The sequence below is a fragment of the Nicotiana sylvestris genome, chromosome 5 (assembly GCF_000393655.2).
Source record: "Nicotiana sylvestris chromosome 5, ASM39365v2, whole genome shotgun sequence".
Classification (NCBI taxonomy): domain Eukaryota; kingdom Viridiplantae; phylum Streptophyta; class Magnoliopsida; order Solanales; family Solanaceae; genus Nicotiana; species Nicotiana sylvestris.
The window spans coordinates 144,372,728-144,396,474 of NC_091061.1; the positions used below are offsets into that span (position 1 = coordinate 144,372,728).

Consider the following 23,747-nt stretch of genomic DNA (forward strand, 5'->3'; position numbering starts at 1 on the left):
CATTAACTTATCTATTGCATCCCAGCAAACCTAAGTGTAGTGAGAAACAAGATAAGGAAAGGAAAGTAAAGGAAAGGATAGATAGAGTGTACCAAACTTTTCTTTTCCTCTTAGCTGGTTTCTTGATTTTTCCTTTTTTTCTTTTGTGGGTTATAGAGCTTTAATTGCTACCAACTCTTTGTGGGGACATAACACTGAGGAGGAGGCCACCTTTACTAATTTCTGGGCCCCACCTCAGTTCTTTGCTTATATTGTTACATACAAGAAAGAATCACATAGATATGCAAGTTGGTGTTTTGTGATCTTAACCTATATCAATAACTAAGGGGGTGGGGGGTTGAAAAGACTCTATTCTACATCACACCCACCTTCACATTCTGTGTATTTCAGTCACTCGGTTGGTTTTGGTTTTTTATGTGTCCATATTTCAATACTATTCTCTTAACTCGTGTCATTGTGATACACTGTTTCCACTTCTCCTTTCTTTCTTTTCTTTATAGTACCACTTCCAGCCAGATTACAGTCAAGTCTTAGCTTGTTGTAAAGAAAGAAACTACTTTTATTTTTTTGTATTTTTCTTTTCTTGGCAAACACCATTATCTTTTTGGGTACTTTTTATTGTGTAACAATATTGTATTATTGTAGTTTATTTCTGGGGTTTTCTCCTAATTGGGGTCTGCCCTTTTTTAATATATTGTGCTTTTCTCAATGTTGAGGGGTCTTTTAGTTTTGGGTATTTTCTGATGGGGGGTTACTATACTCTTGAGTTTCCCAAGATTTAGTTTTTAGTGTAAAAGGTGGCTCCTTTATTCATTTTGGGCACTGAAAGGTTGAATTTTTGAGGTGGGGTTTTTGATAAATTTCAAGATTTATTATTTTTCTGGGATTTTTGATTGTGAAAAATGGCGATGAATACTGGAGGAAGGCTTATTGCTGGTTCACACAATAGGAATGAGTTTGTGCTAATCAATGCTGATGAAATTGGAAGGGTAAGTCTCTAAAAATTCCTCATTTTTGTTATATTGTCAGTTCTTCAGATACTCATTTGCCCTTTGTCGGTTCTATTTGTGGTGGGGATTAATATTTAATCTGATTAGGGTTTTTATGGCAAAAAATTTCTGTTTTTTTATAAGTAAACTTTCTGCTTTTTCTTTAGTTTCTGCATCTGGATTTTTTGGTTCATTTGACTTGCAGGAGATTTGTGCTGAGAATGTATTTTGCTTTTCTACTTCTTTTTCCCTTTGTTTTCATTTCCTTCGTTAATTGGAGGAGTTTATTTCAGCTGTACTTTTGTGATTGTTAGTTTTCCTTGATATTCTTTGAACTTTTAATTTGAGTGGTTTTGGACTATTTCTTTTATTATATAATTGTAGTTTGTCTTATATTTTGTCAGCATTTGTTTACTAATTGGTGTAGGCAAATTTGTTAACCTATGAAATTACAACGGTTCATTCTTTGTTTTTCTTCAATGTTCTTATTTTTTTAACCTGTCCTTGTGATTTTAATTTTTATTTGAGGATCATTTTGAAATGCAGACCGCTTTTTTCTAATTTTTCTTGAGGCTTCTTGTTCTTAGCTTTACTCCATTTTCCTGCTGTATCAAATGATCTTTATTACTTTGTGAATAAAAGTCAACCTAAGTTTTACTCTTTGCACTGGTGATTGGATGCTGACAGCAGTAAATTTTTGTTGTGGATGATGTTTGTGTTGTCCAGATAAAGTCAGTGCGCGAATTAAGTGGACAAGTTTGCCAGATTTGTGGGGATGAAATTGAAATTACAGTGGATGGAGAGCCCTTTGTTGCTTGCAACGAATGTGCTTTCCCTGTTTGTAGACCATGTTATGAGTACGAAAGAAGAGAGGGAAATCAAGCTTGCCCTCAGTGCAAAACTAGATACAAGCGAATTAAAGGTATGCATGTTTTGCTGTTTTATGCGAACGTCAGAAGATGCCCGGCTGAGTACATCGGACACATTACATTTATTCAATATATATGGGTTTGATTCAGGTAGTCCGCGTGTTGAGGGAGATGAAGAAGAAGACGACATTGATGACATAGAGCACGAGTTTGATTACAGTGTTGGGAGTTTAAGCCGCCATGGTTCAGGTCCTGTTCCTTCTGTTTATGGGGGAAGTGGTCATGCTGGTTCATACGAAAATGCCACGTCCTCAAAACAAGATTCATCTACTCCTGGAATAGAAATACCTCTTTTGACCTATGGCGAAGAGGTAAATTTATCCCTTTAAGCCTTTAATTTGAATAATGAAAAGAAGAAAAACGATCACTTGCATAATCTGGAGAATGTGTAAGTCTAATATTTCCCATTTTCACATTCCAGGATGCTCAGATGATGTCTGATCAGCATGCTCTCATAGTTCCTCCATCTACTGGCTCTGGAAATGGGGTTTATCCAACTCCTCATACTGAGTCATCAACATCCTGTAAGTTATTTTAGCCCATTCTTATTGTGTATTCTCTCAATTGTTGTACCTGATTACATGAGAGTGATGCAACGCTTTTTTGGTGTCATAGTGCATCCAAGGCCAATGGTTCCACAGAAAGACATTGCGCTATATGGCTACGGAAGTGTTTCTTGGAAGGACCGAATGGAAGAGTGGAAGAAAAAGCAGATCGAGAAACTCCAGGTGGTCAAGCATCAAGGAAATGGTGGTGGAGGCTTTCATGGGGATGATCTGGATGATCCTGATTTGCCTATGTACGTAAATAATTTTGATTTTCCTTTTTTATTGGCGGCTCAACTGGTATAAGTGCGGAAGGGAAACTATGCAGTTTTTTTAATAATGTATGCAGGATAAAAAGCACGATTGTTCTTTCTGAGTTATAAATACTGTCGTTCTAACTCACTAATGTTTCAGTGAATTTTAAGCAAGCTTTTCTTAAATGCTCTTTCTCTCAGGATGGATGAAGGAAGGCAGCCACTATCTAGAAAGTTGCCCATTTCTGCAAGCAAGATAAGCCCGTACAGAATTCTAATCATACTCCGTCTCGCAATTCTTGGCCTCTTCTTCCATTATAGAATTCTTCATCCAGTTAATGATGCTTATGGCTTGTGGTTAACATCGGTTATTTGTGAGATATGGTTTGCTGCTTCATGGATTCTTGATCAGTTCCCAAAGTGGTGCCCGATAGTGCGAGAAACATACCTTGATCGGCTTTCACTCAGGTAGGGTTCTGCTGTTATAATATTTTGGGGTCTACTTGCAATTGAGGAGATCTGCAGATTAATTTATCCTGACTTTTGGCATAGCCTTAATGGGTTCATTCGTTTTTAGAGAATCTGTTGAGTATTCACATGCTTTATTGTTTCAGGTATGAAAAAGAAGGAAAGCCTTCGGAGTTGGCTCCCGTCGACATTTTTGTCAGCACAGTCGATCCCTTGAAAGAACCACCATTAATCACTGCAAACACTGTTTTATCCATTCTTGCTGTGGATTATCCAGTGGATAAAGTTACATGCTATGTGTCAGATGATGGTGCTGCTATGCTTACTTTTGAAGCCCTTTCCGAGACATCTGAATTTGCCAGAAAATGGACTCCTTTCTGCAAGAAATACAATATTGAACCCCGTGCTCCAGAATGGTATTTTTCTCTAAAGATGGACTATCTGAAAAATAAAGTTCATCCTGAATTTGTAAGGGAACGCCGAGCCATGAAGGTTTGTAGCACATATTAATCTATCCGTTTCTTTTGACATGCATCAAAACCTGTTTCAGGCATTTAAGTTTCTTCCTTCTGGTTGGCTTGATCTGAATATGTTGTTGTGTTTATGGCTTGCAGAGAGAATATGAAGAGTTTAAAGTCCGCATAAACGGTCTAGTGGCAACTGCTCAAAAGGTTCCTGAGGAAGGTTGGACAATGCAGGATGGCACACCATGGCCCGGGAACAATGTCAGAGATCATCCTGGTATGATCCAGGTAAGAGCAATTTTTTGTCATGTATTCACTATGCAACTGACTGAGACTTCTTTTACCTTCAAACATAGTCTTTCTTCAAAATTCTATACAACTGACTGAGACTTCTTTTACCTTCAAACATAGTCTTTCTTCAAAATTTCTGCTGGCAAGTTATACATTACCCATCTAATTTATTGCAATTTTATCATGTACCTCTTATTTATCTTTCCCTGGTCATTCACTATATCTTCTCTATCTTCCCATAATTTCCACTAAGTAACAGCACGGATTCAACACTGAGTTTGTTAATTTAAAAAAAAAAATCCTGTCCCTGCCACGGACCATCAAACTCTATAGTCAGCAAGGATATTCTAGATGAATCCCAGGGCATAGACAGCTTCTGATTAACTCTTCTATAGGTATTCCTTGGTGAAGATGGTGTTCGAGATGTTGAAGGAAATGAATTACCTCGCCTGGTTTATGTTTCCCGTGAAAAGAGACCTGGGTTCGATCACCATAAAAAAGCAGGCGCCATGAATGCTTTGGTAATTCAACTGACCTTATGTTTCCTAAATAGGGAAACAAAAAGAAAATTCTTATTCATGAAAATAGGGTGTTCTGATTTTGTCAATGTTGTCTTTCCTTCTGGTATATAGATGAGGGTTTCAGCAGTCATATCAAATGCTCCTTACCTGTTAAATGTTGATTGTGATCACTACATCAACAATAGCAAGGCATTGAGGGAAGCCATGTGTTTCATGATGGATCCCACCTCAGGAAAAAAAATCTGCTACGTGCAGTTTCCTCAAAGGTTTGATGGGATTGATCGTCACGACAGATACTCAAACAGAAATGTGGTATTCTTTGATGTACGTATATATACCCCTTGTTGCATTGACAAGATTTGAATTCTTAATCCATCTAGGCAGAAACTGATTTCTTGAAAATCTTTACAGATTAACATGAAAGGTTTAGATGGTATACAAGGACCAATATATGTTGGTACGGGGTGTGTTTTCAGAAGACATGCACTTTACGGATATGATGCTCCTGCCAAAAAGAAGAAACCAAGCAAGACCTGCAACTGCTGGTCTAAGTTGTGCTTTTGCTGTTGCTGCTTCAGATCGAAAACGAACAAGAAAGGGAAAACGAAGAAAGAGAAGAAGCCAAAGCACAGGGAGACATCAAAGCAAATATATGCTCTTGAAACAATTGAAGAAGGAGTTGAAGGTTACCTTTATGCTCTTAAAGAATAATAGTTCTTGTCGTTTATGCACTGACCAAGTAGAGGTGAAAAGACTCACTTATGTTACTGCATTACAGTAGCAAACGTGGATTCACACCTGGCTTCCCAAGTGAAACTAGAGAAAAAATTCGGGCAGTCTCCTGTTTTTGTTGCCTCAACGCTTTTAGAGAATGGTGGTCTTCCAATGGAGGCCAGTACCTCATCACTTTTGAAGGAAGCCATTCATGTTATTAGCTGTGGTTACGAAGATAAAACAGAATGGGGGAAGGAGGTAAGACCCATTCGTTACTTTTTTGTTACGGAAGAATGTAGTAAATTTGGTTCAATAACTCATGGCATCTTTAACCTTTTAACCAGGTTGGGTGGATTTATGGCTCCGTCACGGAAGATATCTTGACTGGATTCAAGATGCATTGCCACGGATGGAGGTCCGTTTATTGTATGCCTCAGCGGGCTGCTTTCAAGGGTTCAGCCCCTATTAATCTTTCGGACCGTCTCCATCAGGTTCTTAGGTGGGCTCTAGGCTCAGTTGAAATTTTGCTGAGCAAGCATTGCCCAATCTGGTATGGATATGGAGGTGGATTGAAATTTCTGGAGAGATTCTCTTACATAAATTCAGTTGTATATCCTTTGACGTCCATTCCCTTGATTGTCTACTGTTTCTTACCCGCCATCTGCCTTCTCACTGGAAAATTCATCGTTCCTGAGGTAACTTAATTCTCTTGTTCCACTATTGACCTGATAAATCTTTTAAAAAGAATTACTAAAAAAGCAATGATTTACATGCAATGATATATATATATATATCTTTCATTGGCTTAACCATATATTTAGAAATGCTTGTTTACATGCATTTCATAGCATTAGTGAGACACCTAATGATACTTCTAAATACTTGAGGATCGCACTTCCACTCCCATTTTCTGATCATTTATTTCATCCGCAGATCAGTAATTATGCCAGCATCTTATTCATGGCACTCTTCATATCTATTGCTGCCACTGGTATCCTTGAGATGCAGTGGGGTGGTGTTGGTATAGATGATTGGTGGAGAAATGAGCAGTTTTGGGTTATTGGAGGCGCATCCTCGCATTTTTTTGCTCTCTTTCAAGGATTGCTCAAGGTTTTGGCTGGTGTGGAAACAAGTTTCACTGTCACATCCAAAGCAGGAGACGACGGGGCATTTTCAGATCTCTATATCTTCAAGTGGACATCATTATTAATCCCACCTACTACTTTGCTAATAGTCAACATGGTTGGAGTTGTGGTTGGCATCTCGGATGCAATAAATAACGGTTATGATTCTTGGGGACCCTTATTTGGTAGGCTATTCTTTGCCTTGTGGGTTATTATTCATCTTTACCCATTCCTCAAAGGATTGATGGGAAAGCAAGAGCGAACACCGACCATAGTTGTTGTATGGTCGATTCTGCTTGCTTCAGTATTAACCTTGTTGTGGGTACGAGTCAACCCGTTTGTCTCAAGAGATGGCCCTGTGTTAGAAGTCTGCGGATTGAATTGTGACGATTAGTCTAAAATGATCCAGCAAGCAATTGTTGGGATTTCCTTTCGCGGCCAGACATTTGATTTGTAGTACTGTGGGAGGGTTTTGCAGGAAGAGATATTAGTATACAAGGTGGTAGAATAAAAAGAGAGGAGTATAGGTGGGAAGTCATCAGTGTAGATATTAAGCAGCTGGAGCTGACACATTCATATTTGTTTAAATTTGTTCCATTTATTCTTTTTTGTGGAATACTTCTTTTAACCTTTTGGTGTTCCCTCTATTTGTCAGTGAATATATACTAAATCATAAAGTTATTATACCCCTCTGTAAAAGGGGCATTAAATTTGTATACTCTTTAGCTAATAAGTTGTATGTTCTGCTTTGTTGGACTTAAGACTCAAATGTTTTGTCTTTGGTTATCCAAGTTTTGAAGTTTGTGTATTTCAGAAGTCAGATTAATGTTGAGTGAAACACATATACTAGTGTGGAATCATTCTTGGTCTAAATCTGAAGTTTTGGCTTGTGTGTGTATCATTTCTGCTCATTATTTTACACATAAAGATGAAATTTGCCGGTCTTTTAAGCCGTTTAATATGTTGCTTGATATGCTGTGGTAACAAGATTTTTTCTAGCGTGTGAATACTGAATACTCATAAATATGTTGCTGGAACTCTTCAAAAAGGTTGTTGGGTGTGTGTTGAATTCTCCAAATTTAATACATTTTCGGAGGATCCGACACGGATGCAACAACACTTTTGGAGAGTCCGAGCAATATAGCTCATAATTGCATCGGATTTGAAATCACATCATATGATTTGCAATTTCTCCCACCAACCATAAGTACATGCTTATCAATGGCCTAATAGTTAAGGTTTTATCCATAAAATTGAATATCCAAGGTGCAAGCCACGTTAATAGCCTGTTTTGCCAAGACGCAAAAATCAGCTTATTTTAAGAAGTGTTTTTTTTCAAAAGTGCTTTTCTCAAAGTACTTTTGGTGAGAAGCAGTTTGTGTTTGACTAATTAGTTTGAAAAGCACTTCTGAACAGCAATTAGTGTTTGACCAAGCTTTAAAAAACTGCTTCTACGTGTATTTTTCTCAAAAGTACTTCTCAAAAAGTGCTTTTGGAGAGAAGCTACTTTTTTCTGCTTCTCCAAAACTGCTTCTGCTTCTCTTCAAAAGCACACATTTTCCTTCCAAAAGCTTGGCCAAACACCTCAATTTTTGTCCAAAAGTGTTTTCGGCCCAAAAAAAAGCACTTTTGGCCAAAAAGAAACTTGGTCAAACAGGCTATAACTCATGCATAGATTAGCAAGTAAAGGACTAAGGGGCGCGAGCATTGAATCAAAAACTAAATAATGTGTTTGAGTTATAAAATAAAAATTTAAAAACTAAATAATGTGTTTGAGTTATAAAATAAAAATTAAGAAAAGCGTAAGTTCCTGAAAGTGATGAATTATGCTCCATTTTAGCTCGCTCAGTAAAAAAAAAATACTGCTCCACATGTCTTTAGAATAATATAGAAAATATACGGGTAAAACAAAAATAAATTTATAAGATTTAAATACCTCATTTATAATCCATTATATTGCTTTTTAATTTCTTTTTTATAGACGATCAGAATCCTAATCAAAAGGTAAATCATATTTACTCTGCCTTCATAAATTAATATTTACTTTCTTTCAAAAATTAAACTCTGCCTTCAATTTTGAACAATAAATATCCCGGCGAGCATAAAGGACTGCAACTGTTTCAGGTACATATTTAAAGGGCTTTTGTACATCAACTCTCATACATAAGGACTTGTTTTGAGCCCGTTTTGGATTAGCTGATTTGAAGCACCTAATAAATATTAGGTGCTGAAAAACACTTTTAAGTGTTAAAAGTGATTTAATAAATAAGCAGTTACGTGTTTGGATACAAGTGCTGAAATTGATAATAAGTTGTTGCAGTATTTGAGAAAAAAATGTTGTTTCTGTTAAAATAACTTAAATAACCTTAGAACTGTTTATACTTATAAGAGTATAATTTCTTCAAAATTTTAGATTCCAGATCGATTTAAATACAAAATATTCTATTTATTATTTTATTTAAAATACAATTGTGTTTAAGATAAGAAAACTTTTATGATAAGCATATAGTCATAAGTTATAATAATTAATAAATTGACAAAAATTTCTAAGTAAAAAATAAACCTAAATAAATATTTGAAGAGAAACAAACATTGTCTTCGTCGCCGCAAAGCAATGCATCAAACGTTTGATATGTGCTTGCAAGCTAGTTTGACGAGGTTATATATAAGCTTAGCCAAACACCTTTTTTGTCATTTTCTCCTTTTATTCCAAAGCCAAAAACCCTTGAACACAGTTTCAAGTTTCAACCTTCTCTTCTTCGGCGATTGAACGGCGAAATTGCTTTTCTCCATTTTCTCTGGTGAAATTGTAGTTCTCATCTCATCTTTACAAGTTAATTTTGCATTCTTTATTTCTCTGATTTGTTTTACTGATAAATTTTAAAGGGGAAGAAGGAAGAAATAAGATTTGGCCAAATATGGACATGAAGGAACCAAAGATGGATTTTAAGTCGATACTGAAGGAGGTCGAATATCTTGGTAAGTAGTAGGTCTTACTTCGACTTGACCAAAACCTAAATTCATATGTATTTTACCTTTTGTAGAGCATGTTTCTAACATCCTATTGATCCTTTGAAATTGTAAACTGGCTGAATTTATTTAATTTTTTTTGGGTGATTTGTTAAACTGAAACATTCAATTGGTTTTTATATATATTCTCTTGTTTAAGATTGAAACTTTAAGTGCACTTGGCTGAGTTTAATGCGCATATGATAGCGTCTTGCATGAATTATTATGCTAATGTAGTTCAGTCATTTAATTCTACACGTCTACCGGGTATGAGGTTGTGGAGGAATTGAATGGTAGAAAGTGTTTGCGAGAGTCTAGACCTTCTGAAATGTGATAAAATTCTCTAACTAGTGAATGCCTGCAAATTTTGAAGAGGATTTTTGGGGTGGAGGAATAATGAGCTGAGTTCAAAGGCTGGTATAATTTAGCTTTTTTTTTCTCTCCATGAGAACTTGATCTTAAGTAGTGATGTGTAGGACCTTAGACCATCTCCAACCCTAACACGAAATTTCACACCAAAATGGTGTAACACCAAATTTACTCCAACCATTACACCATTTTTTACACCAAAAAAGAATATTTCTTTTTATATTCTTCTCTCTCTTCTATATTTATATTATTATCTTCTATTTAATTTTTTTTTTATTTCCTTCAAACAAATTCTATCTTTTTACTTTTTTCCATATTCATCACATATAATTCACATTCACCACTTATATAATCATTTATTACAAAATTATTTTAAAGGATAAATCAACTAAAGTGAAATCATTGATAAAAGATAATTAAATAAATTTTAATGTAATTTCAATTTTAATGTATCCTCCTTTGATGTACTTTTAATTTTAATGTATTTTTATTTTATGTATTGTTAATTTTCTTTTTTAAATTTTAGTTTCCACTTTTCAATTTTAACAACATTAGATATCTTACATTTGCATTTTTTATTTTTAAATAATGGTTATATTTCTTTTTATACAATTATAATAATAATAAAATTAACTTATAATTTTATATAAATATAATATATACAAAAATTAATATATCAAAAAATAGGATATACAATTAAAATTATAAAGATCTCAATATAAAAATTAATTATATACACAATATATGATAAATTAAAAGTCCAAAAAGTAAAAAGATGAATAAAATAATAATAAATCAAATTTGGTGTGACACTATTCACACACTAAAATGGTGCAAAATTTGGTATTCCATTGGAGCAAAAGAACACTAAATTTTACACCAAATTTAGATTTGGTGCAAAAAATAGTGCACCAGTGGAGATGCCCTTAATATAAACATCTTAGAACCCAATTCTTTTTTTTTGATAAGGTAAATTCTATTAATAAAAGGGAGAAAAACTCCCGTATACAAGAAGTATATCAAAAAGTAGAGAATTCACATCAAAACATGATTCTCTACAAAAGACACCCAATCTTCTATACAAGTAGGGGCTACATGGGTGCACCAAAAAACAATCAAAGATAAAATACTATTCTTAAGTTGAGCTACATGGGTGCACCAAAAAGCAATCTTCAGAACCCAATTCTTTTAGGACTGGACCCAACTCTCAGTGATAATGTCTTTTCTTAATCTGGTTACCAGCCATATGATGCAATTTTTACATTCCTTCACCCGAGATGATGGTCACTACCTTTTTTATGGATAGAGTGCCATCCACTTGTTCTTGACATAGGGGTAGCGCTCGATCCACATTTTCTTTAATCGATCAAAGCAATCACATCTGTCAAAACATCATGTTCATTTGGAAGTGGGAAACTCAAATGCATGACAAAAGTATACAAGGAAAGGACAGTGATGCTGCCCAGTTATGGAGGTATAAGCTATAAGAGCTAACAGTCAATACATCGGATCAATCATTACAAGAAATATGCCAAAAGAGTTAATCAACTCTGATTCATGTGAGTCAATTGTTTTTGCCCAAGTGTAGACTACAAGGGACTCTTTGTTTGATGATCCAATGAAGCTGGGGGTTCATGACACCTAGCTATCTAGATGATAACTGGAATGTGAAAGAGATTTCTAAACAAGTAAAAGTGAAAGTTGGCAAGTTAATCAGGCTGACCAGCTATTGTTATTTGTTTTTGGCTGTGGGTGACTGGGTGAAGATTCATCAGTGCGCTTGAAGTTGGGCGGTGGGTAGGTCATTATGGGGTGGACTCATGTTTGTTAAGGTGAGGTGAGGTAGAAGCAGGCAGTGGCTGCCACTATCATAAGTGGCCAATGGGTGACAAATGGTTCTCAGTTATCTACCGGCTTTTGTGACATTTTTCTCGATTTAATCTTGGTTTCCTCAATAATCTATTATTTGACCAATGTGATAGCTTAGAACCATCATTAGGAAAAAAAAGTCTATTTTGTTCTCTTTGACCGTAGTATTATGTTGGCATAATCAGGATCTTGTCACAGTTGACATAACTTTAGAGTAGACACATTTCATGCATCCAAACTCCATGGCAGGGTAACATGTTCGAGAAATTATTAATACTGCTGAGATTCTTACTTTGTCCCCCCCAAAAAAAGAGAGCTACATGTCACGTCCTTAGTCTTGAACTAAGCGCACGTGCGGCACTTGGCAACTCACTCACGATCTTGCATAACTTGCTCACGTTCTTGCTATGCCAAGTCAGCCCTACTACACTCATGATCGCTAAGAAATGTTAGAACACATGAGAATTGTCAAAATAAGCTTTTGTATTAGAGAGAACTTGATTGTTTGCTTGGTTGATGAATTACAAATGAATGCCCCCTATTTATACTAATCACCTAGGGGCTAGTATGTAAATAATAATTGTTATACAAGTCCTTCCATATTTACAACTAAGTCCCTTTTCTAGAATATTCTACATAGCTAGATTCTTCTAAGGATTTTCCTAACAATTGTATAGGGTTCTAGGGTCTTCCTAAGGAAACCTCTATATTTCTTTAGAACCTTCCTACAAATGCATAAATATCTATAACTTTTTTAAGGAAATTCTCCATAGTTCTAGAATATTCCACCAAGATCTTTTCCTTAACTTATATAACCCTTCCATATGGCAAAAATATATGCCAAGTGACACCTATGTGGCATGATGGTGTGGCGAGTCATGACACTCTCCCTCACCCAATTTTGTGTCGCCCTCGGCACAAAGCATCGACACATATGCGCGCACCTCACCTTGGCGTCGCCAAAGATCTTTGTCCATTAGCCATGATGCCCTATGAAGCGGTTCTCCTTCCCATTTCACAAGGTACTGGCTACCTTTCTTCTTATTACGCTGTTTGTACTTTGGACGGCTAGCAATGATGGCCTCCATCCTCCGCCCATCGGATGTCCCTCCTTGCTCTTGACCTGAATCTTTCCATGACTCAACCAAGTCTAGCAGCTTCTCAAGCATCGAGTCCTGCTTCCACCCCCTATTTGGCTGCCCTCCGTGGTCCAGCTTTACTGGCAAACTTGAACCCTTTGCTTGGTGCATCGTCTGAGTCCGATAGCATGCCATTACTTTATAACTCGCCATCCTCTTCAACTATGTCCGTCCAACTTTTCTTGCTGCCACCATGCTCCATTTGCATGGTGCCAAGATAGGCTTTGGAATCCCCTATTTTCGGCTTAGATTCCAAGCGCATCCCTCCAATACAGGCGGTTCCCCTGTGTCATCCTTATGTGCTTGAGCAAAGTTCCCTATCATTGCTGCAAGCTTCCCCAGCTCTGAGCATTCACTTACCCGATGTGATCCTTCACAGAAGTAGCACTACCCTCCCTTAGGCACGTACTCCCTACTATTTTCCGGCCCTTTGCCGTTTCTCTTGGACCCCTGTTCGTTATGGGATGGCCCCTTGCCATTACCCTTGTATACCTCGGCTATGCATTTCCCGTTGTCCTCATCATGATCTCCCTCATCCCTCTCGGCGTTGCCTTCTTTGGACTTGGAAGGCTCCATCTTGAAGTCAACAAGTGACTAGGCTACTCCGATGGCCTCGTTCACGTTGGCTATTTGATGTCTTCTTAACTTATGCTTTGCCCAATTTTGCAACCCATCCATGAAGTAGAAGAAGAAATCTTCCTCGGACAATGACGAGATTTGCAACATTAAGGTAGTAGACTCGTGCACATACTCCCGAATTGTGGCCGTCTGTCGGAGCTCCCTTAGCTTCCGCCTAGCCTCATACACCACATTCACCGGTAGAATTGCTTCTTCAACTCCTTCTTGAACTGCTCCCACGTCTCAATGTTGCATAGCCCCTTTTCCATGTCAGTACACTTTCGATGCCACCACAGCCAACAATTTCTGAGAGGTACAACACAGCAGTGTTGATCTTGGCCTCGTCGTCTCTCACCTTGCCATGCCTGAAGTAGTTCTCCAAGTGCCAAAGGAAGTTCTCTACTTCTTGTGCATCACGAACACTTTTGAACATTGGCGGTTTGGGAGCCTCGATCTTGGTCTCCCTCGTCACAACAACGTTACTGTTTGCCTTGGTCACGCTAGCGTCAGCGTGCTCCTCGAGCGACTCTATCTTTGCCTTCATGGCATCGATAATGCTGAATGCCTCCATAAGTCTGCACTCCAAGGTAGTGATGGTTTTCCTTAGCTCCATCTCGACTTGCGTACGCCCCTGCAAGTCATTTCGGATGCTCTCAATTTCTTCAAGAGTGTGTACCTCAAGAACTCTAAGGGTGCCTTCCACCTTCCCCTAGTGTTGGCCAAAGGTCTCGACGGCGTCCATCCCCACATTCACCTTCATCACCCACTCTTTACCGAGCAAGACGTCCTCAGGCAGGACCTCCACTTCATCCTCGCTCGCCTAGGTGGCAGATGGTTCTTGGGATGTAAGCCTCTCGTTTGGCACAACCTCGGGTGGCACCTCCTGGCTCTTGTTGGTTGTATTCCTCTTTTTGTTACGGTCACTCTTGCCAGCAGCATCCTGGATGACGTTGGCTTGGGTGTTGGCAGCGTTAACTTCTCCGATGTTCGCCATTCCCTTAGTTTCAACCTTTGCTCTGATACCACGTTGTCACGTCCTTAGTCTTGAACTAAGCGCACGTGCGGCACTTGGCAACTCACTCACGATCTTGCATAACTTGCTCGCGTTCTTGCTATGCCAAGTCAGCCCTACTACACTCATGATCGCTAAGAAATGTTAGAACACATGAGAATTGTCTAAGGAAGCTTTTGTATTAGAGAGAACTTGATTGTTTTACTTGGTTGATGAATTTCAAATGAATGCCCCCTATTTATACTAATCACCTAGGGGTTAGTATGTAAATAATAATTGTTCTACAAGTCCTTCCATATTTACAACTAAGTCCCTTCTCTAGAATATTCTACATAGCTAGATTCTTCTAAGGACTTTCCTAACAATTCTATAGGGTTCTAGGGTCTTCCTAAGGACTTTCTCTAGAACCTTCCTAAAAATGCATAAATATCTAGAACTTTTCTAAGGAAATTCTCCATAGTTCTAAAATATTCCACCAAGATCTTTTCTCTAACTTATGTAACCCTTCCATATGGAAAAATATATGCCAAGTGGCAATGTGGCATGATGGTGTGGCGGGTCATGACATACATGAGAGATAAAGTTTCAGAGGAGAGGAAAAGGAGAGAAAGAGAGAGAATGTGAATATTCCCATTAATGAGATAACTTAGTGGTGAAAAATAAAACCTACCTTAGTGCTTTTTATTTACAGCAAAAATTATCTTTTAATCAACAAATTAACTAACTATTAAGTAGCTTTCCTACTCTAATTCATTGGTGACATTATTTACATTGAAGCTTTTCGTTATTCCGTTTCCATAGGCTTCAACATCTTAACACATGTTAATAGAAGTGGACAGTGCAATATAAACAATCATTGTTACTGAAGAAAGAAATGCTGTGATTAGATTGTGACTATTGATAACACTGATTCACTGGCTGTGTATTGCTTTTATCGTTACAACCCATTTTCTTTATCTCATCATATATACGGTCAACTGTTCGAATGTTTAAAACCTAAACCATTCATTGAACCAGAAATTTGAATAGAGCAAAAATAATTGGTTTAATTATCAGGTTGATCACACAATCAAAATAATGCATAATAAACATCTCATACGTTGCAACTGTAAGTTTTATCCTTCAAATACAAAGCAACTGAAGTTGTACGTATTTTCACTGTGCACATATCGGAGGAAGAATGATATCCACTATCTTATATAAAGAAGGTAGCCCATGTAACTTAGTCGGTGAAGGTTCCAATGCACCGTAGTATTGAATATGGTATTCTTTCATTTTCTCCAGTCTTCCTTGGCTTATATCACATCCCATAAATTAAAACTTATGTCCATCATAATTCTTTCCAGTGCCAACACTTTTGTTCTTGTGACTTTGGCAGCTTCACTATCCAGGTCTCTGTCTTAGACAGCTATAGCCCATAGCAGTACCTTACCAAAATTAAAATGCAACAGATTCATCACTTTTAGATTTCCAGTTATACTGGATGTGCCTGATTAGTATCATTGAATATAGGAGTTTTTCTAGCAAAGAGTTTTCTAAGCATGACTAAACTGGAGACTTGGCTGTTTGACTTTTATACTAATCCTATCCGGGTGTCAACATTCTGCTGATGGGAGGAGCTTTCGTAAAATATGGTAATCTTTATTTTGTAATTTACTTGGTTGTCTAAGAGGGATGAGATCCTGAGACGATGATCTATTGGAAACAACCTCTCTATTCTCACAAGGTAGGGGTAAGGTCTGCGTACACACTGCCCTCCCCAGACCCCACGGTATGGGATAATACTGGGTATGTTGTTGTTGTCATAGAGGGATGAGAATCGAGCTCTGTAGCTTTCACTTCATTACATACCGGACCCTTTTCATGTATGGCATGTTGTATATGAATTTTAGTTGATGTTAACTGGGATGCTGTCTTATGAGAACAGATTTATTGCTTCTTTATTTTCTTGGATAGGTTGGCACTGACTAAGTTCTCTATCCTATTCTCAGGCTCCGCGCATATGACATGGAAAGAGAAAAAGGAGTTGGAGAACAAGAAAATAGTTTCGCTTGGTGGGAAGGTGAGACACAGCCTTTATGAAGAATAACATTGGCTATAGTAATATTCTCTGCAATTTTTTTTTTGATAAATGCTGTAATATTTCTGCATCTGTTAATAATGTTCCTGGTAATTGCGGCAGCCTCAGAAGAAACAGAGGTTACCACTAAGTGTTGCACGAGTAATGATGAAGAAACAGAAGGAAAGGGAGGAGAAAATACAAGAAGAGGTTGAAAACTCTGCTTTCTTTCAAGTTTGCTCACTCAAAGGTCCCTTAACATAAGTTGCTAACTTATTTGTTTTACAGAATTTGATACTTGGACGTTTTGGGGGAAACAATGGTAGCAGTTCAAGAAAAGCAGCGGGAAGGCGCAGACCTGAGGATAGGGTGCTGAAGTCAACTGAAGGTCACTTCAGAAATGGGGTGCTTGATGTTAAGGACTTATTAAAACCTTCTGCACCGAAAGCATTCGATTCAGAGCAGTCTTTTGCTAGTAAAGGGAAGAAGAAAAAGGGTGGTAAAAAGAACAAGGGCAAGAAGAAAAAGGGTCCTGGTAAGAAGCGCCATTAAACATGGGATAAATGGCGACACCTCCTTGTTTTCTTTATATTTTTAAGCTTTAGATTCCAGTGTAGTAGATTATATCTCTGATAATATCTTAAAATTTTGTTGTAGTCTCCTGAATTTTCTGTGTTCTGATGATGAGTATAGTAATGCTTAATGGATGTACACTTTTTCCGTGGAAGAGAAAGTGAACATTAACTGACATCCTTGTATGTGTTTATCGAGCAATACAATGTCAATTCTCAAGTTCACTGGTGTCCATGGATTAAATCGACTGCTTTTGTCTTTGGAGTAAGCGTGATTTTGCTCTAAGTGTTTTCACTTTCTTTTGGTTGAATATTTGATTTATTACTATTCTGCTTCTGCGCTCTTGTGAGAGAATGCTGCTGTATTTAGAAACTGGCAAATTGGTAGAAATTATGTTAATGCAGACACAACTAGTTGAAGACACTCAAAATAACGGAGAAATTGTGGGAGTAATGTAGTCTTAGAGTAACAGATGAGGTGTGTGCTGTTTTTCAAACTTTTGAGTTCATTTCTTTTTGACAAGTACAGTTTTCAACAGTTAACAATGTACACGTCTTATTAGATTCTGATTACTGCAGCCCAAATGGTTCTCCAACCAAAAAAAGTGCTTATGAAAAGAGTACTTTTTGCGTTCCAAAACTTACCCTATAAGGCTATGAATTTTCTAAATATTCACGACAATTTGGAAGTGAGTTGGATATACCTTTTGTTGTTGTAATTTTCAAACTTCTCAATCGTTCAATCATTTCGAGAAAAAGTGGAATATAGAGGGTGTTTGGCTAAGCTTATAAGCTGGTCAAACTGACTTATAAGTACTTTTTGGCTTATCTACTCGTTTGGTAAAATTAAAAGTGCTTATAAGCCAAAAATAAGTCAAAAGCCATAAGTTGGTCTCCCCCAACTTATCAAATTTCAGCTTATAAACACTTTAAGTTTGACCAAAATATTTACTATTCTATCCCTAAAATACTTCTTTTTAAAACAACTCTTCGTATACCCAGTTCTTCAGGTGCATATTATTAATTTCAGCACTTTTATCCAAACACATAACTGCTTATTTTTTAAATCAGTTTCAGCACTTAAAAGTGCTTTTCAGCACTTAGTGTTTATGAGCTACTCTAAATCAGCTAAGCCAAACGGGCTCATAGTCACATACACTGTTCAATTGGTCATTAGGATCAGTGTATGTTTAGTCTTTAAAAAAAGTTGCAATAAGCTCCGGTTGTGCTGCTCTCTTTTACACCTTGTTTGGTGGTTGTTATGTATCTTTTCATAATGTGTCGTATAATATTGTTGTATTATATTGTATCGTTTTAAATAAATTGTATTGTTTGTCGTCATTTCGTGATGTCATGCACCAATAATATGAAAAATAAATTTGCAATATTATAAAGAAAAAGTAAGGTGCGAAGTAATATTATTTTATAAAAATATAGGGTAAAGGATAAAATAAGATTATTTAATAATAAAAAAGGTCAAGATAAGAAGAAAAAAAGATAACGACGCGACTACACCAAATCGGTCGTTCCATAAAAGTGACACTTGACGGATCTAACGATATACAATAAAATTTAAGTAACAATCAAAACAAATATTATATTTAAAATAATAATAAGATACAATACAACATGTAACAACCATCCAAACAAGCTGTTAATAGTATTTATCTTTTAAAATTGAAATTTTCAGTTTAAAAAGAAAAGTTTCCAAGGATATTGTTGAATAAATTGGTGCATAAGCTATCAAGGAAAAATGTCCAAATTTACCGATATATTTTTTACTATGGTTTAAAATTGTCTTTCATTATATTTGTGGTTGAAATTTTGTTAGGAGTCAAGATTAAAACAAGATTTTTTCTTAACAATAGTATGATTGTTATAAAATAAAGACTGTAAAGTAAATAAACTTAAGACAAGTATAGAGAAAGATTAATATATTATTCAATTTCAAACTGATGTATATAATGAACTGAAATCTCCTCTATTTACAGAAGAAATGAAGTAGCTACGAGGCTTTTCTTGAGTTGCTTGTAAGCTGTCTGTATGAGCTGCTCGCAACCTGCATGTTTAATAAGAAGCTGTTGCAAATCATTTCATTGACTTGCTTGCAATCTGACTGCATCAACTGCTTGTAGATAAACTTCAATGGAATACTAAAATGGATAATCTTCTTCAGGAAGATTATCTACAGCAGAGTAATAAATGGACATCCACAATAATATTTTTATAACACTCCCCCTTGGATGTTCATTATTAAGTGTCTCGTTAAAACCTTACTAGGAAAAACCCTGTGGAAAAGACCTAGTCAAGGAAAAAGAGTACACTAATAATATACATTGCAAGCTGCCTCATTAAAAACTTTACCAGGAAAACCCAATGAAAAAAATCTGGGCAAGGAAAAAAGAGTATAGGGCATACTTTACTCCTCCAATAAAGACGTTATTTCAAATACCTAAGTCTCCGTATTCCAATGTTGTATAGCATCTTCTTGAAGGTTGCAGTTGGCAAAGACTTGGTGAACAAATCTGCCTGATTTTCAGTCGAACGGATTTATTGCACATCAACGTCACCATTTTTTTGAAGATTATGTGTGCAGAATAATTTTGGTGAAATGTGCTTCGTCCTATCTCCTTTTATAAATTCTCCCTTCAATTGGGCTATGCATGTAGCATTGTCTTCGTATAAATTGTGGATCTTCTATCACATTTCAAACTACATTTTTCTCGAATGAAGTGAATCACTGATCTCAACCATACACATTCCCTACTTGCTCCACATGTAAACACGTAGCCAGTTTGGGATCAACTTTATAGGGATCAAATATGTAACTTGCATCTGCATAACCAACAAGATCTGCACTACCTTTGTCTTTGTTTAATGAGAACTCATATCAAGAGTTCCCATTAAATATCACATTATATGCTTAATCCAGTTTCAATGTCTCCGTGTAGGAGAAGAGCTATATCTTGCTAGTAAATAAACAGAAAATGTTATGTCAGGCCCTGTAGCATTACCAAGATACATAAGTGCACCAATTGCACTAAGATAGGATATTTCAGGACCAAGGAGTTCCTCATATTCTTTTGGAGGTTGTAACGGATCTTTATTCACTTCAAGTGATCAAACAACCATTGGTGTACTCAATGGGTGTGATTTGTCCATGTAAAAGCATTTTAAAACTCTTTCTATATAGATAGATTGATGGATAAAGATTTTATCTGCTAAATGTTCAATTTGCATACCAAGATAAAGTTTTGTCTTTCCAAGATCTTTCATCTCAAATTCTTTCTTAAGATATTCAATTGCCTTTTGGAGCTCTTCTGGAGTTCCAACAAGATTTATGTCATCAACATAGACAACAAATATAACAAATTGTGATGATACTTTTATTATAAAAATACATGGACAAATAGCATCACTTACATAACCTTCTTTCAGCAAATATTCGATGAGGCGGTTATTCCACATGCGCCCAGATTCCTTTAAACCGTATAAAGACCTTTGTAATCTAATTGAGTACATTTCTCGAGACTTTGAACTATATGCTTCAGGTATTTTAAATCCTTCAGGGATCTTTATAGAGATTTAATCAAATGAGTCATATAGGTTATGACTTGCATTTAAATGGCATGACATCTTCATGTATCTGGACATGACTTGTATCAAATATATCGTCGATGATCACTTCGTATCGGTTCGCAAGCGACATAACTTGTTGAGATCTCATCACTTTCTTTATTTTCAGGTACCTGCACACTTCTTCTGGAGTTTCATGAAATGTTATGTCGTGAGCTCTTCTAGAGCTTATTTCCTCCTTATTATGATCATTTTGATCATTTGCTCCTATCCTTTTCAAGGATTGTTACCTTTGGAACCGATTAGTCTACCACGCTTCATGCATACAGTAAACTCTATCCTTCATGGACTTTAATTTTAATAGGAACATTTGCAGCTGAAATATGATATTTTATTTTGGATCAACAAATGCTTCTAACATTTGACTTGAATTATCTTCTGAATGAGGATCACATTGATGATAATTCGATTCGTATAACATATTTTTCAGATGTTTATTCCGTCCCCTAAATATTAGAAAAACTAACATATATCCCCTATCTTCTTTGGGGAACCTATCTTTATGTATTGTGGTAGAGAAATTAATCATATACCACACTTCAAAAGTTATTAGATAGTAAAAATATTTGGTTTCTGATCCTAAACCAATTGTGAGGTGAGGACTTATCATATCTTGTTGGTCTGACACATACAAGTGCTGCTGCATGCATTTCAGAAAATTATAGACCAACACATGAAGATTTGTTCTCATAAGCAATGATTTAGATATTAATAGGAGGTATTCAATGCTAAACCAGCTTGGATATAAACCAACATTATCAAGATGAACTGTCTTGATTTTATAATCTGAAAATTTTGCTCTAAATTGAGAAAAGCAGTTTCAAATGCCAAACTGCAGGTTGACAATAAACACACATGTAACCATCTCATATATGCATCTATAAGTTGTTCACATGATAGGTGAATGAGCTTATATTCATATTTTATATATACCAGAACTTAGGGGTCTAAGTCCTAACTTTAGCTGGTATAATCAATTTATTATGAGAACAAACAACCAACATAAGAGAATTCTTGAAGAATCTTTTAGTTCTTCAGTATATGCTGATCTGAATTCTCAATTAGCTCATTATATATAAACCGGATGGAAAATGATAACTTCAAGTGTTTCATGACATGTGCTATATTTTAGTAAACTTTGGTTTACTATGGCATAAACTTTTGTATCAATAAACTTCTGATTTATTGTGGCTACTTTTATATCGGTAAATTTCTGATTTACTGTAGTTACTTTTACCTCAGAAAAACTTCTGATTTACTATAACACGTGATGTAGTATAAATTGAAGAATAAAACGGGTATCTTCTCACATATATATTTACCTCTTATGATTGTGGAAACGAGAAGATTTTCAATCTTTCAATCATTTATAATCTCAATATGATAATCATTTGTATTAATGAACTTCGGGTTTATCTTAACATATGTTTGACCATAATAATGACAAATAAGCTCTTCGGGAGCCTTCAATTTATTGTCCACAATCAAATATTATTCAGACACTACTTGTGTCATGTGTCTTCTAGACAAACAATTAGCTCTTTAGGAGCTTTTAATAAATTTTGTACTACCAAATAGACACTTCTAGTGTCATGAGAGGAAATCATAATCAAATGGACAATATAAAGACAATTCTAAATTTATAAGTGACGAAAATTAAGATTTTAATATTTTTACTACTACATAATATTTTCCTGCTTCAGGAGGAAATTTTAATTATTTACTACTTCAGGAGAAATTTGAAATATGAAATATTGAGTATATATTCTCTCAATCATATTACTTCTTTTGGAGGTGAATTGTGATATCTTCACACTTAAGTGCGTGTTCATATTTACAAGTTTTATTAACATTGTCACATTCACTTCTGGGAATTAATCAATACTTTTCAAAGTTCTCATCCTTCAGGGAATGGAACATACTTATCTAAACGTGCATAATCACATCAAATTGTGATGCTTCGAACCTCTTTTAAGATATTTGCTACCTCAGGAGCAAATCGATGTATGCATATAATATAGAGAATTTTCTCTAACTTATCTTTATTGTACCCATAGCAAGCCTAAATTGCCATTTCTGGTGGTCATAGGTATATACCACTTCTGATGGTTAATAAATTTAGTTACAATGAGATATATGATATCTACCCTTTTCTGGTGATCGTATTTTACTTTCAAACTCTACCAGAGTTGCAAGCAAACTTATTGTCTTTGCTCGCCTTTAGAATTAAGTTATAGGACTTCAATTTAAGTTAAAAACCTTACTTGATAAGCATAAAATGCTTTTAAAGTGGTGCTTGAGTTTTAAAGATGATAGGCGATGATGCTCATGAAATCATCGTAACTAAGAGCGTGACTTTAGTTGGAACACTTTCAAACAATATAGCCAAGCAAAATTTGATTGGAATTAAACAGTTATGAGCATAATACCACACAAGATAATCATGTCATGCAAAGCTACCATATCTTCAACCGGGAAGGACGTTATTACCAGCATCTCAACACCTTAGTTGGTAAGAACTTAAAATTAATTCAAAGCTCCACTATTCACCTTAAAGATATAATCTGACTTATAATGTTCGGAATGAACAAGATCTAACCACGAACGTAAGAGCGTCGCCTTACATCAGAGATGAACACTGAAATAGAAAATAAATTCAAAGTAAGTGCTCAAAATGGCAAAGTCTCATGCTGATAACGTGTTATATAATAAAGACCATAAAGTAAATAAACTGAACACAAGTATAGAGAGAGATTGATATATTATTCAACTTCAAACTGATATACATAATGAACTGAAATCTCCTCTATTATAGAAGAAAGGAAGCAACTGCGAAGCTTTTTAGGAAGCAGATGAAAGGCTTTTCAGGAAGCAACTGCGAGACTTTTCTTGAGCTGTCTGTATGAACTGCTCGCAACCTGCGTATTTAGTAAGAAACTACAACAAGTTATTTCATTGAGTTGCTTGGAACCTACCTGCATCAACTGATTGTAGATTCAGTTGTAGAGGAACTAAAATGGATAATCTTTCTTATCTATATCGGAATAATAAATAGACAACCACAATAATATTTTCGTAGCAATGACCAAATTGTTAAACTTAAGTAGTACAAAAGTAAATTTGACCATTCCTAAAAAAAAAAAAAAAAAAGAGTGGTTTACAAAT

The 23,747-nt window shown here is 35.9% G+C and overlaps 2 protein-coding genes across 3 annotated transcripts; both read left to right on the forward strand.

Annotated features, from left to right (window-relative positions):
• The first annotated feature begins 275 nt into the window (after window positions 1-275).
• On the forward strand, window positions 276-7,055 carry LOC104211478 (cellulose synthase A catalytic subunit 2 [UDP-forming]-like). Its single transcript, XM_009760538.2, has 14 exons — window positions 276-989; window positions 1,716-1,911; window positions 2,009-2,229; window positions 2,340-2,442; window positions 2,534-2,717; window positions 2,919-3,185; window positions 3,332-3,677; window positions 3,800-3,937; window positions 4,336-4,461; window positions 4,573-4,785; window positions 4,873-5,146; window positions 5,240-5,433; window positions 5,520-5,870; window positions 6,109-7,055. The coding sequence occupies exons 1-14, from the start codon at window positions 903-905 to the stop codon at window positions 6,691-6,693; spliced, it is 3,285 nt and encodes a 1,094-aa protein (XP_009758840.1). The 5' UTR covers window positions 276-902; the 3' UTR covers window positions 6,694-7,055.
• A 1,937-nt stretch (window positions 7,056-8,992) lies between these two features.
• On the forward strand, window positions 8,993-17,166 carry LOC104211479 (uncharacterized). Of its 2 annotated transcripts, none has more exons than XM_009760540.2 (5): window positions 8,993-9,108; window positions 9,186-9,278; window positions 16,307-16,377; window positions 16,498-16,584; window positions 16,663-17,166. In XM_009760540.2, exons 2-5 carry the CDS (start codon window positions 9,218-9,220, stop codon window positions 16,924-16,926), a joined length of 483 nt encoding a protein of 160 aa, XP_009758842.1. In that variant the 5' UTR covers window positions 8,993-9,108; window positions 9,186-9,217; the 3' UTR covers window positions 16,927-17,166. The 2 variants fall into 2 exon arrangements, with proteins under 2 accessions (XP_009758842.1, XP_009758841.1); XM_009760539.2 differs by having other exon boundaries at window positions 9,013-9,100.
• The last annotated feature ends 6,581 nt before the right edge of the window (window positions 17,167-23,747 follow it).

Bases quoted from the DNA above. Each gene is read 5' to 3' on its own strand.
- LOC104211479 (XM_009760540.2), top strand. From the start codon at position 9,218: ATGGACATGAAGGAACCAAAGATGGATTTTAAGTCGATACTGAAGGAG. The intron at 16,378-16,497 runs GTGAGACACAGC...TAATTGCGGCAG, and splicing joins TAGTTTCGCTTGGTGGGAAG to CCTCAGAAGAAACAGAGGTT. The intron at 16,585-16,662 runs GTTGAAAACTCT...TTTGTTTTACAG, and splicing joins AGGAGAAAATACAAGAAGAG to AATTTGATACTTGGACGTTT.
- LOC104211478 (XM_009760538.2), top strand. From the start codon at position 903: ATGGCGATGAATACTGGAGGAAGGCTTATTGCTGGTTCACACAATAGG. The intron at 3,186-3,331 runs GTAGGGTTCTGC...TTATTGTTTCAG, and splicing joins CTTGATCGGCTTTCACTCAG to GTATGAAAAAGAAGGAAAGC. The intron at 3,938-4,335 runs GTAAGAGCAATT...ACTCTTCTATAG, and splicing joins ATCATCCTGGTATGATCCAG to GTATTCCTTGGTGAAGATGG.